This window comes from Balaenoptera physalus, assembly GCF_965194825.1.
Source record: "Balaenoptera physalus genome assembly, chromosome: 4".
In the NCBI taxonomy this organism is placed as follows: Eukaryota; Metazoa; Chordata; class Mammalia; order Artiodactyla; family Balaenopteridae; genus Balaenoptera; species Balaenoptera physalus.
In genome coordinates this window covers 134,552,763-134,567,613 of record NC_138891.1, presented here as the reverse complement: position 1 = coordinate 134,567,613, position 14,851 = coordinate 134,552,763, and the positions used below count along the sequence as shown (strand labels likewise).

The 14,851-nt window shown below is 38.5% G+C and overlaps 1 protein-coding gene across 2 annotated transcripts in view; it reads left to right on the top strand.

Annotated features, from left to right (window-relative positions):
- PAXBP1 (PAX3 and PAX7 binding protein 1) overlaps positions 1 to 8,474 on the top strand; it is a 32,966-nt gene extending 24,492 nt beyond the window's left edge. For both annotated transcript variants that reach the window (XM_082459759.1, XM_082459758.1), the window contains exons 16-18: positions 3,455 to 3,601; positions 5,256 to 5,410; positions 8,224 to 8,474. In XM_082459759.1, coding sequence (XP_082315885.1) covers positions 3,455 to 3,601; positions 5,256 to 5,410; positions 8,224 to 8,341 — 420 coding nt within the window. In that variant the 3' untranslated portion in view covers positions 8,342 to 8,474. The remainder of the gene's footprint in view (positions 1 to 3,454; positions 3,602 to 5,255; positions 5,411 to 8,223) is intronic.
- Positions 8,475 to 14,851: the final 6,377 nt, after the last annotated feature.

The following is a 14,851-nucleotide window of genomic DNA, read 5'->3' as shown; positions in this document are numbered from 1 at the left end:
TACAAACTAATTTTATTCCAAAAGTTTATTCAGGTTTGATGTTTGCAGAGGTGAAGATGTATTCTGAGTTCCAGTAAGGTCCAAACTAGCCAACAAAATGCCTTACTAAGCCACAGCAAATAGAGTACCAGACACTCTTCTAAGTTGCGGAAATATAGCACTGAATTAAGGTAGAAGTAGACCCTTCATGGTGTTTATAACCAAACTCAATTGACAGTAGCAAATAAGTAATCTCAGGTGTGATGAATTTTGAAAAAAATTCAAAGTTGTATGGGAGCGTATGACAAGGGGCACAGATACCTTGATGGATGAGTCACAGAAGATTCCCTTCCACCCTGAGGAAGTGATATTTACGTTATTAGTTGGCCCTGAGGTAAGGGAGAGCAGGGTACACTAGAATGGAGAAAAGGCCAGGATGGCTAGAGTTAGGGAAGAGATGAGCAGTTCAGATGATATGGGAGCTCTCATTTACACGCAGACGTGTAATCACTCCCTAAATCAAGATGTATAGCGCTTCCATCATCTCCCCCAAATTCCCCATGCCCATTTGTAGTCAAGCCCACCCCTACAGCCTGGCCACCCCTTTTTATCGTCCTGTAGTTTTCTTTGTAAGAATGTCTTAGGAATGGAATTATATACTAACTAGCCTTTTGAGTCTGGCTTCATTCACTTGAAAGAATGCATTCGTGATTTATCAGTGTTGTCTTGTGTTCACTCCTTTTTATTGCCAAGTAGTAGTCCATCGTATGGTGGATATACCACAGGTGTTTTTGTTTGGTTTTTTATCCATTCCCCAATTGAGGGACACTGGATTGTTTCCAGTTTGGAGTAATTATGAATAAACCTGTTTGCACACAGGTCTTTCTGGGTATATAAGTTTTCATCACTTGGGTAAATACCTAGGCAAAGCTGTTTTCTAAACCAACAATATATTAGCGTTCTAGTTATTCTTTCTCACCACTCACCACACTTGGTATCTTCAGGGTTTTTATTTTTTTTAAGTCATTCTCCTAGGTGTATAGTTGTGTCTTGTTATCGTTTTAATTTGCATTTTCATAACAGCTGATGATGTTGAGCATGTTTTCTTTTTTTTCCCCTCTTTTTTTTTTAATAAATTTATTTATTTTATTTATTTATTTTTGGCTGTGTTGGGTCTTCGTTGCTGCTTGCGGCTAGCGGGGGCTACTCTTCGTTGCGGTACGCGGGTTTCTCATTGCAGTGGCTTCTCTTGTTGTGGAGCATGGGCTCTAGGCGCGCGGGCTTCAGTAGTTGTGGCGCACGGGCTTAGTTGCTCCGCGGCATGTGAGATCTTCCTGGCCCAGGGCTTGAACACATGTCCCCTGCACTGACAGGCGGATTCTTAACCACTGCGCCACCAGGGAAGCCCAAGCATGTTTTCATGTGCTTACTTGCCATTTGTATATGTTCTTCGATGAAGTATGTGTTCAAATCTTTTGCCCATTTTTAAAAATTGGGTTTTCTTATTATTGAGCTTTGAGTTTTGTATTCTTGATACAAGTACTTTATCAGATACGTGATCTGCAAAGAGTTTCCCCCCCCAGTCTGTGTCTTAACAGTCTTTCAGAGTGCAGAAGTTCTTCATTTTGAAGAAGTCCAACTTATTATTTTTTCCGGTTATGAGTTGTGCTTTAGGTGTCACATCTAAGAAATCTTTGCCTAATACAAGGCCACAGAGTTTTTTTCCTATCCTTTCTCCTAGACATGTCATAGTTTTAGGTTTTACATTTAAGTCTGTGATCCATTTTGAGTTAATTTTTATATAGGGCATGAGGCCTTGAAGTTCCTTTGTCCCAGCACAGTTTGTTGAAAAGACTATCCTTTTTAAAATTAAATTGCTTTTGTACCTTTGCTGAGAATCATTTGCTCTTATATGGGTTGTGGAAGGGTTTTTAGTAGGGAAGTGACATGAAAATATTGCCCTTTTTAACATATTCTGGCTTCTGTGTGGGGATAGTGAAATGAAGTAGGTGAAGATAGTAACAATGAAAACGGAAATTAGTACTTATTACATATTTACTGTGTGCCAAGCACTGTAGCACACCCTCTTACATAGATTATCTCATTGAATCCTCACAGCAGCCCTAGGAGCTTGACTCTGCTGGTGGGACAGGGAGGCACAGAATAACCTGCCCAGGCTCATCCCTTTGTTAAGTGGTAGAGATGGGAGTCTAACTCAGCCACTCAAACTCCTGAGCGGCTCTTCTCAACTGGGTTTCTGTGGAAGAATTAATAACCTGATGCCCTAAGGCCTCCATTGTGTATGCAACTAGAATGGTACTAGCTTGTACCATCCTTGGGAAAATTATGTAAGGAGTCACTCAAATCATTTTCTGTAGGTTTTAGTTTTCTCACAGAGCCCTGCTTGAGAAAAACTATACCAGAGCTGTTGCTCGTAGTCAGTTGAATAACTGCAGGGTCCACAAAGAGATGACGGCAGCTTCGATCAGGGGCATGGCAGCAAGGACTGAGAGAAGGGTACAGAATGGGAAGAGGTGGGGTTCAACAACTTGAGGGAGAGGTCAAGAATGATAAGGCTCATGTAGGCTCTGGCTTGATTGACTTGTTGGATAGTGTTGCCATTTCCTAGGATGAGAAATACTGGGAACTTAGAATTTTATGGTGGAATGGGCGAGGGCTTCCATTTTATATGTATTGAGCTTAAGTAGTTCCAATGTCCAGATTCATGAAGTCTGGTGAACATGCAATGTGGTAGTCAAAAAGAGAATTTCCATCTTTTTGCAGGGTCATAGGACTGGTTTAGGCATGATTTTCAAGGGAGGACATTTATCTAAGAACCATCATTTGCCCACCAGAACTTTCTGTTATGATGGAAAATGTTCTGTATCTGCATTGGACAGTATAGTAACCACTAGCTCCATGTGGCTATTTAAGTTTTAGTTAACCTCAGTCATTATCAGAAATATTCAGACCCTTCAAAACTGCTTATTAGTGCTTTGGCAAGACATGGTCCAGGGTATTTCATAAGGTGTTTTATTGTGTAAGTAATTTACTTTGTACTTAATTTAATTGCTTTACATTGCCTCTCAATTTTTTTTCCTTCTCAAAAAACCAAACTTTTAGTAACAGAAATCAGATTTGTGGTTGCCACAGTTGGGGAGTTGTGGGGAGTTGTGGGGAGATTGGATAAAGGGGATCAAAAGGTACAAACTTCCAGTTGTAAGATAAGATAAGTTCTGGGGGTGTAATGTACAACATGATGACTGTAATTAACAATAGTGTATTGTATATTTGAAAGTTGCTAAGAGAATAGAAAAAAGATTTGTAACTGTGAGGGGAAGGATGTTAACTTATGGTGATTATTTCACAATATATATTTAAATCATTGTGTTGTATGCCTTAAACTTACACAATGTTGCATGTCAATTATATCTCAATAAAACTGGGGAAAAAATAATTTTTTTCTTCTTTCTAGCTCTTAGGGAATTTTCTTCAATGGTATGGCATTTTCTCAAACAAAACTCTTCAGGAATTATCAATAGACGGTTTATTAAATAGATACATTCTCATGGCTTTTCAGAATTCAGAATATGGCGATGACAGCATCAAAAAAGCCCAAAATGTGAGTTAAATGACACATATTGTAGTTTTTAAAGCATACGAGTTAAGATGGATTAAGTTTTCTTTGTTTGAAGAGATTTGAGAATTTCATGAAAACCCCTTTGATTATCGAAGTTGGTGTAATGTTGACAATCTCCCCTTAGCATTTTTTACATAAAAAGTTGTACTGTTATATATGTGTATATTTGTCCTTCTATCAGTCTATCTATATCAATATTTTTATAGGTATTAATAAAAGTTTTAATTTGGGGATAATTTTTTAACAATTGAATGAATGCTATTTTAAGTGTTACTAACGAAATGGTCTCTTTTCTCATTTAAGAAATAATTTTAGTTAATTTTTTTTACTTCATATACGTGAGTTACACAGTTTTGATAATTTTTTAAACAGTCATATGATTAAAGAAAATGTGCAAGTACAGTACAGTTTTTCAACCTAACCACATCAGAGTAATTCTCTGACATGATACTCCCTCACCCTCAAATAGTTTTGTGTCTGTTTCCTATAAACATGGATTTTCTTGTACATGATTACAATATGACCATCAACATCAGGAAATTAACGTTTATATATTACTGTCACCTAATCCTTAGGCCCCTTTTCATGTTTTATCAGCTATCTCAGTAATATCCAAAGGAGCTGACAAAAGAAATTCCCAGATCATCCTTTGCATTTAATTGTCATGTCTCTTTAGCCTTCTTTAATCTGGAAGAGTGCTTCATTCCTTGACCTTCATACCTTGACACTTCTGAAGATGATAAGCCAGTTATTTTGTAGAATGTCCCTCAATTTGGGTATGTCTGGTATTCTCTCATGAATAGATTCAGATTTTGCATCTTTGTCAGGAATTGTCCTAGACTTTATTAGTGTGAGTCCCTTCAAGTTGACCTCTGCGACCTTGTGGCATGTCCTCTAATTTGGGGGGAGCACTTTCTTGCTTTCTGGCACACGATGTTCCAGGCTTATCTTGTACCTGCTTGGCCCAGCTGTGGCATCAGTTGTTTCTCCAAGCATCCCTGGGTTCTTTGGTGGGGAGCTATCTCTACCCACTGGCTGCTTTCTCCCGGGTGGGAAACAGCCTCCCCTTGCTCGGGTTTTGGTACCCCATGCTAGGTTGCCACCATGCCCTGTTCATGTCCTGCTCGGGCTCTTGCCCTAGGGTGCCCCTCCGATGTGATGCTCTCTTCACTCCATTCTGGGCCAGCACGGCTCCTGCTGCCAGCAAGGATGCCTACTTACTGAACTGTTCAGCATGGGGAGAGGCTGCAGTTTGGTACTTATGCTATACATGTTTTTACATCAAAAGCTGCTGATCAAAGGACAGTTGAGTTCATTTAGGGCTTTCTGGAAGACTGGAAAATGAAGCAATTGGTTATCAATTTTATGTCCCTAATTTACTTAAATATTGGAGAAATTATTTATCTTTTGCTTTGAGTGTCTATATATTGAAGTTTAAAATTAGGGTATATCTAGGTGTATTTGTATGGTTTATGTAGAAAATCAGGTTTAAAAGAATATCCCTTCTAAGTAATTAGTTATATGTTGCTCAATAGCAAGTCTTCTAGTTAAATACATGATACGCATTATCTAGACTCAGCTTTTAGATGCTTTAATTTATTTTTGTTTTAACTGTTTACATCCTTCTTCTTCATAGGTAATCAGTTGTTTCCCCAAGCAGTGGTTCATGAATCTGAAAGGAGAAAGAACTATTTCTCAGTTAGAAAACTTCTGTCGATACCTTGTACACTTAGCAGATACAATTTACAGAAACAGTATCGGGTGCTCTGATGTGGAAAAAAGAAATGCAAGGTAATTATTTGTAATTATTGAATGAAACAGTGATCTAGAGTCTTTAGTTGTTAGGTTTAGTATTATTAAAATGTTTTCAGTAGAGACATGTTTATATTTTACTTTAATTTTTATTTTATTTTGATTCTTTTCTTTCTTTTTTTTTAAATTTATTTATTTATTTATTTTTGGCTGCTCTGGGTCTTTGTTGCTGCGTGCGGCCTTTCTGTAGTTGCAGAGAGCGGCAGCTACTCTTCGTTGCCGTGCGCAGGCTTCTCACTGTGGTGGCTTCCCTTGTTGCAGAGCACGGGCTCAAGGCACATGGCCTTCAGTAGTTGTGGCTCGCAGGCTGTAGAGCGCAGGCTCAGTAGTTGCGGTGCACGCAGAGGCTTAGTTGCTCCGCGGCATGTGGGATCTTCCCGGTCCAGGGCTTGAACCCATGTCCCCTGCGTTGGCAGGCAGACTGTTAATCACTGTGCCACCGGGGAAGCCCTATATTTTACTTTAAATTGTAAACATTGACTTAGTATTGATAAACCTACCAAAAATACACATTATTTTTTTCATTTTTGCAACTTTTACCTAATCTTTTTTCAATATGTTATTTATGAAGATATTAAGGGAAGATTTCGGTAAGTGAATCATTGCTTTTTCTGTCTCCTCCCTTGAATAATTGGGGAAATCTCAGGCTCTTAGAATGTCATGGATCTTGGTCTTTGGAGGTTCATTTTACAGATACAAACCCTAGAAAAGATAGCCACTGAAACCCAAAGTATATTGAAGGTTATATCTCAGTTTTGAGATGTTTGTGCTCTGTGTTGAGTTTTTCTGTATCCGTCTCATGGACTAAGTCATCACTCATGATTTATGGGGAGCAGCTTACACATATTTTTTATCAAGGTTTCACGGAAGGAATGAACAAACAAACCATTACCCCATTTTCAGTACATTGTCTTGGGTGTTCATGGAATTTGGGGGTAGATCTCTAGCATAAAAAGTAAGTAATAGTAATAATAACAACTAGTACCATTTGGAAGAATTTTTATTTTTGTTTTGTTTTTTGTTATTTGTTTTTTTGGGCACGCTGCATGGCTTGTGGGATCTTAGTTCCCAGACCAGGGATTGAACCCAGGCCCACCGCAGTGAAAGTGCCGAGTCCTAACCACTGGACCACCAGGGAATTCCCAAAGACGAATTTTATTTTTTAAAGTTTCATTTCATATATTCTTCCTAATGTCAGAGTTTCATTTTCATTTTGATCACACCATTAGTCATACCCCATAACAAAATCTTTTTCTTTTCCCCTGTTCCCCTTCCAGGAAAAAGAACCTTATTTTCATGAGAGAAAATTTGCTATCTTTTATAATAAAATTAAAAGCAAAGTAGATAGTAAATACTTCAGTGGTTAAAAAAAATCTTTGCCAGGTGATTTTGGGGGTTTTTTTTGGCCACACTGTGTGGCTTGTGGGGTTTTAGTTCCCCGACCAGTGATCGAACCCAGGCCCTTGGCAGTGAGAGCTCAGAGTGCTAACCTCTGGACCACCAGGGAATTCCCTGGTTTATATTTTTATTTCGTCCTTAACATGTCATTTTGGTGTTGGTTGTTATTTATTGGCACTAATATTTCTTCTCAATGTGTTGTTTTTTACTAGATAAATCCTATTCACTTCACTTTTTTTAAAATTTTGATTTATATATGTAACAGTGTTTTTGTTTGGGAGTAAATATCAACAAACAGTATTTACTTTTCTATGGAAAAGAATTTCAGCAGCTGTTTAAGCACCTGCTGTGTGCAGTGCACATAAAGTAGGTTCCACGTGAGTCACAAAATCTTAAAAATTATAATCCTTCCCTAAAAGGTGCTTACTACAATTTTTTTTTTTTTTTTAAAGAAATTCACGTTCTTTTATTTATTTATTTATTTATGACTGTGTTGAGTCTTCGTTTCTGTGCGAGGGCTTTCTCTAGTTGTGGCAAGTGGGGACCACTCTTCATCGCGGTGCGCGGGCCTCTCACCATCGCGGCCTCTCTTGTTGTGGAGCACAGGCTCCAGACGCGCAGGCTCAGCAATTGTGGCTCACGGGCCCAGTTGCTCCGTGGCATGTGGGATCTTCCCAGACCAGGGCTCGAACCCATGTCCCCTGCATTGGCAGGCAGATTCTCAACCACTGCTCCACCAGGGAAGCCCCACTACAATTTTGTAGAGAAGAGACAGCTAATAATGTCACATTGTGTGTTGTTTCTCACAAGTGGTTCAAACTATTGTAAATGTTAAAAGTAGTTCCTAGCAGCATCACCTGGGAGCTGTATTAGAAATGCAGATTCTCAGGCCCCGCTCCAGACCCACTGAACAGAATTCTGAAGGTGGGGCCTGGTGATCTGTGTTTTAGAACACTTCTGGGTAATCCTGATGTATGCTAAAATTTGAGGATTACTGAGAATGACTTCTAGCTGGGTGATAAAAGAAGCCAGGTTACACTTTATTAGTGAATTTTGGAGGAGTGGAAATTACTCTGGATCTTGATGGATTGGTCATGAATACCCACGAATATAATTTGTGTTCCAGGTGTATTCTAGGAGAGCTAGGACTCTGGTTTGGGAAGGAATGGGAGGCAGGGCTCTGAAGTAGTTAAGTTAGGCAATAGAGTGCTTTCTCTCCTTTCTCGATATTAATGAAAATCATGGACCTGAATGAGATTTTGGGGTGTTTTTATTTTTGAAAATGGGTCCTCTGTTTCTGGGCATTTAAACATGGGCAGGTTTTTTTTTTTAATATGGACATTTTTTCCACATGCTGTAACCTGCTGATCTGTGTTTCCTTTTTTCTCTTTTAGGGAAAACATAAAACAGATAGTAAAACTCCTTGCAAGTGTTCGAGCTCTGGATCACGCTATATCTATTGCAAGTGACCACAATGTGAAAGAATTTAAGTCTTTGATCGAAGGAAAATAGATCTATGAGATTGAAAAGAAGCCTATTTGTTCTAATACCATTCCCAATGTAAAAATTTTGTATATATGTAAAGTTTCTTAAACTGTAAAATATTGACTCTTGTTTTAATACAAAGAACATTATTAATATTCAATACTGTGTCCTTAAATGCGATTTCTTCAGAATGAAAGGAATTCAGATCATTTCTAGGAAGTCTGTGAATGGTTTCCTTACTGCCTGTCATACTTTGTTTACAGAAGTATTTTATATGGTCATTTAAATTAACCCTCTCAGCTAATTGTTCTCTGTAAACAATGTGTGCAGTGTATAGTGTATAATTATGCATATATATATATATATATTTATACCACCATGGAGTTACTTTCACACTGGAAATTTGTGGTGTTTTTCTACAGAGTAAGCCTTTTAACAGCAGAAAATTATTCAATAGCAAATTGTCTTAGGGAAATTACTACACTGTTGCAACAAAAGGGCTGGCAAGTGACTAAGTATTCGTCACCTTTTGGTTAGCAGTTGCTATCACTGTAGCTGTGCTGCCTTAAAATTGAGAGTTGAGTGTGGACTTAGTCATTGGTGAATGGTGAACTTTTCTTCCTTGAATTAGCATTACAGTCAACTGTACGTTTAATGTGAGCTCTAAATAAATATATGCAACGTAGGTTTTTGAAAAGAACGTAGAAGTTTCATTTTTGGAAATAATAGACCCACAACCTAATGCATGGTTTGGGGCTGACTGTCCTGTCTCATTCATGATTTTACTCCCTGACCAGCTTAAAAAAATACATGCATTTGAATTTTAGTAATCTAGCATTATATTTTAAATCTCACATATGTGAGTTATGATATGCAATAAAGAACACGCCTTGCTGATTAGCTACACCCAAGCAGTTTAATATCCATGGTCTTCTGTAATGTTTATACCATGTTGTAAATATTCAGAGAACTTGTTTTAAAGTTTATGCTTTCTGATTCTGTGATTTTCAAAAGAGGAACTTTTTGGAAATTAAGGACTATTGTTTGATAATTATATATGTAATTAAGCTTTAGCCAAGCATTAAATTAATTTTTAAATAGAACCTTTGTTGTATTTGGCTGGCGACTAATTTTAGTTGGAGCATTTCAAATGACTAATATAGTGAGACTATTAGCATGTGTACCCTTGGTCAAGTCAAATAATATTTAGAACAGTGTCATGCACTCTAATTGCTCTGTCAATTTTATCTTTATTGTAGGATCATTGCTTATCCCTACAGATTCATTCTGGATGAATTTTTTGTTACAACTCAGCGGCCTACTAAATAGAATTAAAATAGAACACTTATTCTCAACTTAAATGGACTAAAACATATAAACTCGCATATATATATGACGTGCACATCATTTGTGCCTTAAATTTGTGTTTCCAAACGCATTGAACCGATTACTTTTCCTGTATCTGCTTTTAAGGACTCTTGAAGTAAACTCAGATTTTTCATCATGTGAAATCCATCAGGCTGTTTTACTTTCAGGAATGAGTTTGAACACCACACTAGGACCTTGATGTCAGGTGAATTTAGCATAGAACTGTGCATAAAACAAGTGGTTTTCGTTTCACAACCCGAAGTTTTTTATTCCTGAAATAGCTAAAGGACGTTCTTTCTTAGGAAGGAAATTGTCAAAAGAGAAATTCAGAGGGTGACATTTTAATAAAGCTGAGGTTTTGTCTTTGCAGTTTTTTCTTTTGGCGCAGTCTTCCAAAATAGATGAGGAAGGTTTTTGAAAAGGAAAGTTATTTTATTGAGACAACATAAACCATAGGCATAAGGAACTGTTAACTGCTGTTCTACCAGGTGAGGATGGTGTCCTGCATAGACCTGCAGCTCTGCCCGAGGGCTTTCTCTTGGCCTGTGCTACAGGCTGGAGTGTCCACTGCCTAATGTCCCTGGGAGCAACCCTCAGCCAAAGTAAGGAGGGGGAACAAAAAATCCCCCAGTGCGTTAGTTCAGGTCATCTGGGGAGCAGTCTCTGAGATGGCATTACATATATTGATACAAGAGATTTGGGGCAGGGAATGACAATGAGGGGCCAAGAGGGAGTGGGAGGAGGCTGGGAGAGCCTTAGTGCTGAGAGGTCGTGAGGCAGGGAAGGAATTAAAGAAGGTGTCAGACATCAGTGCAGTTCTAAGAAAGTTTCAGCAAGGCTGACAGAGTCCTCAATACAAAGTTACGATTCTGAGGAGTTTCATGTCTCCAGGAGCTGGCCTGCCTTTGTATTCCATCATGCTCAGTAATTGGTGGAGAGCAGTTCTTCGGGAGCATGGCCTGTACAACCAGATTCTCGTAGAAAATCTAAGGCACGATTTCACGTCTACCACACCAGCTTCCTAATCTCATAGGAAAACAGTTAGGTTTCACATCATCTCCCAGAGGGCTTCATTTCATGTGAACCATGGTTGTCTGCAGTGATAACCTCATCACCCAGAACTGGCCAAGAATCTCCCAAGTCTTCAAGCAAGTACCTTCCTCATGAGAATGTACTAAAATGTAGAGTTCCCTAATTGTTTTAAAGACAGGTTTATTGTATGAGTTATAAACTGTAAAGTTTACCCTCTGTAAACATGTATAGTTCAATGAGTGTGGATGAATGCCTAATTCTGTTTTAAATGCTAATTTCCCTTGAAATCATGAAATCCTCCTAAAAATGGTCAGATGTTTTAGAGCTGCAAAATACAATATGAAAACGTCAGTTGCTACATTGTAGTGGTTCTTTACGGTTACAATAACTCTTCTAATTTCTAACATTGTAATATCCATATAGTAAAGGGAGTGTTGCCACTCCCTGATTATGGCAAAGAACACTTTGGTCTGTGGTGTCAAGTAAATGAAAATGAGAACAATTAAACTATCTATGGGTGTTAGGTTCACAGCTGCTGTGAGACTACAGATTGCCCAGCAAAGGCGGACAGGCTAAAAATTGTTATATGGAATTGGTATTGATAGGCAGTGTTGACTGGCCCATGGTCTGCTTCTGGACCTCCGGGCCCTGGTAATTTGTACTGGCTTCCTCCCAGCCCTGTCAGTGCTAACTCTAGCAGAGGCTCAGAGGTTAGAATCATCCTGTACAATGAGAATGCCTAGCACAGAGTTTCTCAGAATGTATACTGTGGTCCACCAGTTCACGGGCTCTTACTTTAAAAGATCTTTAGGAAAATGAGACTTAGATATAAGACATGACACCATCAAACTCCTAACAGAGGACGTAGACAAAACATTCTCTGACATAAATCATACCAATGTTTTCTTATGTTAATCTCCCAAGGCAATAGAAATAAAAGCAAAAATAAACAAATGAAACCTAATCAAACTTACAAGTTTTTGTACAGCAAAGGAAACCATAAAATGAAAAGACAACCTACGAACTGGGAGAAAATATTTGCAAATGATGCAACTGACAAGGGCTTAATTTCCAAAATATATAAACAGCTCATACAACTTAACAAAAATAACAACCCAATTGAAAAATGGGCAGAACGCCTAAATAGACATTTCTCCAAAGAAGACATACAAATGGCCAACGGGCACATGAATAGATGCTTAACATCGCTAATTATTAGAGAAATGCAAATCAAAACTACAATGAGGTACTACCTCAAACTGGTCAGAATGGCCATCATTAAAAAAAATCGACACATAACAAGTGCTGGAGAAAGTGTAGAGGGAAGGGAACCCATCTACACTGTTGGTGGGAATGTAAATTGGTGCAGCCATTATGGAAAACAGTATGGCGGTTCCTCAAAAAACTAAAACTAGAGTTGCCATGTGATCCAGCAATCCCACTCCTGGGCATATATCTGGACAAAACTATAATTGAAAAAGATACATGCACCCCAATGTTCATAGCAGTGAAGTAAGTCAGAAAGAGAAAGACAAATACCATATGATATCACATATGTGGAATCTAAAATACAACACAAATGAACATATCTATGAAACAGAAATAGACTCACAGACATGGAGAACATAGACTTGTAGTTGCCAAGTTCGGGGGGATGGAGTGGATTGGAAGTTAGGGTTTAGCAGATGTAAACCATTATTTATATAGAGTGGATAAACAACAAGGTCCTACTATGTAGCACAGGGAAATATACCCAATATCCTGTGATAAACCATAATGGAAAAAATACGAAAAAGAATGTATATATGTGTATAACTGAATCACTTTGCTGTACAGCAGAAATTAACACAACATTGTAAATCAACTATACTTCAATAAAATAAGTTTTAAAAAGAAAGATCTTTAGGAAAATGTACCTTATACCCCATGCTTGATAATTCAAAATACATGGTAAATGATAAAAAGTTTGACAAATCCTGTAGAAACCATTTTAAGCTACTTTACAAAAGCACTTTGACCATGAAAGCTTACCTTTTACACGTACCTTTAGATGTTGAAATTCCAGAGGTGCCTGCTGCTTAGGGACTAATAGCCATGTTGAAGAGTGAACATCCTACAGCCCTGATCTCAGGAAGGCCAAGCCTTGTTATGGCTCTGGTCCTTTGATTTCCACAAGAATCCTTGTGTGTCATTAAAACAAACCATCTTAGCTCTCTTGACTTGGTTTCTTTTTCCAAATGAAAACTATTTTTGTCACATACAAGTTCCTTGTTTGCTCCAGTTGCAATTTTCTTAACTCTGGTATGTGTGAGCAATTTTTCACTTTGAAGTTTTTGTTTTATTCTCACAATGATTCTGCTCTCAAACTTACTATATTTTTGACTGACAAAATTTCTATTTTTCCAGTTTAAAATCTTGTCCTTTACTATGAACTTATTCAAAGCAAACAGCTAACGCTATTTGTAACCTACTGTTGTGTTGCCTCTCAAGACCAACATTTTCTCTTTAACAAGGAGTCATCCCTGCCTGTATAATAGATCTCTGCCGATCCCGATATGAAGGTTAGCTCTAGTCTGTGTAACCTGAAAAAAAGCTATTAAAGATAACTGAATCAGGCTGTAAACATTCCCCAAATTTGCCAAATGCTTTCTAGTATTTTTGATAAGGAAATCCAGGAAAAGTAGGCCCTATTACTAATTTACGTGGTGAATCTGTCAAAATTCATAGCCTTGTAACATATGGTATATTTTTTGTCATTGGGATATTCATTTCTAAATTAATAAATCCCATCATTTACCAAGTACATAAGTGTTTTTGACCTAAAGAAACGTCAAATACATGTTTCAACCTGATACAGGGAATTGTCTGTAGGAGAAATAATTTGGTCAAAACCCAACATTTAAAAATCATGTTTTTGTTTGTTTTTTTTGTGGCATGCGGGTTCTTAGTTCCCCCACCAGTGATCAAACCCGTGCCCCGTGCGGTGGAAGCACAGAGTCTTAACCACTGGACCGCCAGGGAAGTCCCTAAAAATCATGATGTTTGCCTTCAATTCATCGAAGCGATTGGAGCTGTTATCTGAAACACCTACGGGCTGTTTTACTGATTGTCTATGGATGCTGTAACAAATGACCACAAACTGGGTAGTTGAAAACAGCAGAAATTCATTTCCTCACACTTCTGGGGTCCAGAGGTTCGAAATGAAGGTATTGGCAGAGCTATGCTCCCTTCTAAGGCTCTAGGGAAGAATCCTTCCTGCCCTCTTCCAGCTTTTGGTAGCTGCTGACATCACTTGGCTAGTGGCCACGTTGTTGCAGTCTCTACCTCTGTCTTCACACTGCCTCTGTGTGTGTGTGTGTGTGTGTGTGTAATCTCCCTCTGCTGTCTCCTTATAAGTACATTTGTGATTGCATTTAGGGCCTACCCAGATAATCCAAAATAATTTCAAAATTCTTAACTCAATCGTATCTACAGACTTGTTTTCCCTGTAAATTAATATTCACATGTTCTAGGGATTAGGATGTGGATATCTTTTGGAGGTGGTATTTTTCATCCTACCACAGGCCTCACTGCTCATTTTCAAGGTTCAAGATGGTGTCAGCCCATCTCTGTAGGCCCTTAGGACCTCACTAAGAAGTTTGTGTATACCACCTAACTTGTATTTTAAGTCAGCCAACCCCAAGGACACTCTTCAAATTTGGTGACAATTTGTCCAGCTATTTTCAAGTGCTATAATAAAGAAGTATAAATAAGAAAGAGAGACAAGAAAAAGAAGAAATAAAGTTTTTAAAAGTCACTAATAGGGGCTTCCCTGGTGGCGCAGTGGTTAAGAATCTGCCTGCCAATGCAGGGGACACGGGTTCGAGCCCTGGTCTGGGAAGATCCCACATGCCGCGGAGCAACTGGGCCCGTGAGCCACAATTACTGAGCCTGCGCGTCTGGAGCCTGTGCTCCGCAACAAGAGAGGCCGCGATAGTGAGAGGCCCGCGCACCGCGATGAAGAGTGGCCCCCGCTTGCCACAACTAGAGAAAGCCCTCACACAGAAATGAAGACCCAACACAGCCATAAATAAAATAAATAAATAAAATTAAAAAAAAAAGAAAAATGCTCCCTATTAAAAAAAAAAAAAAAAAGTC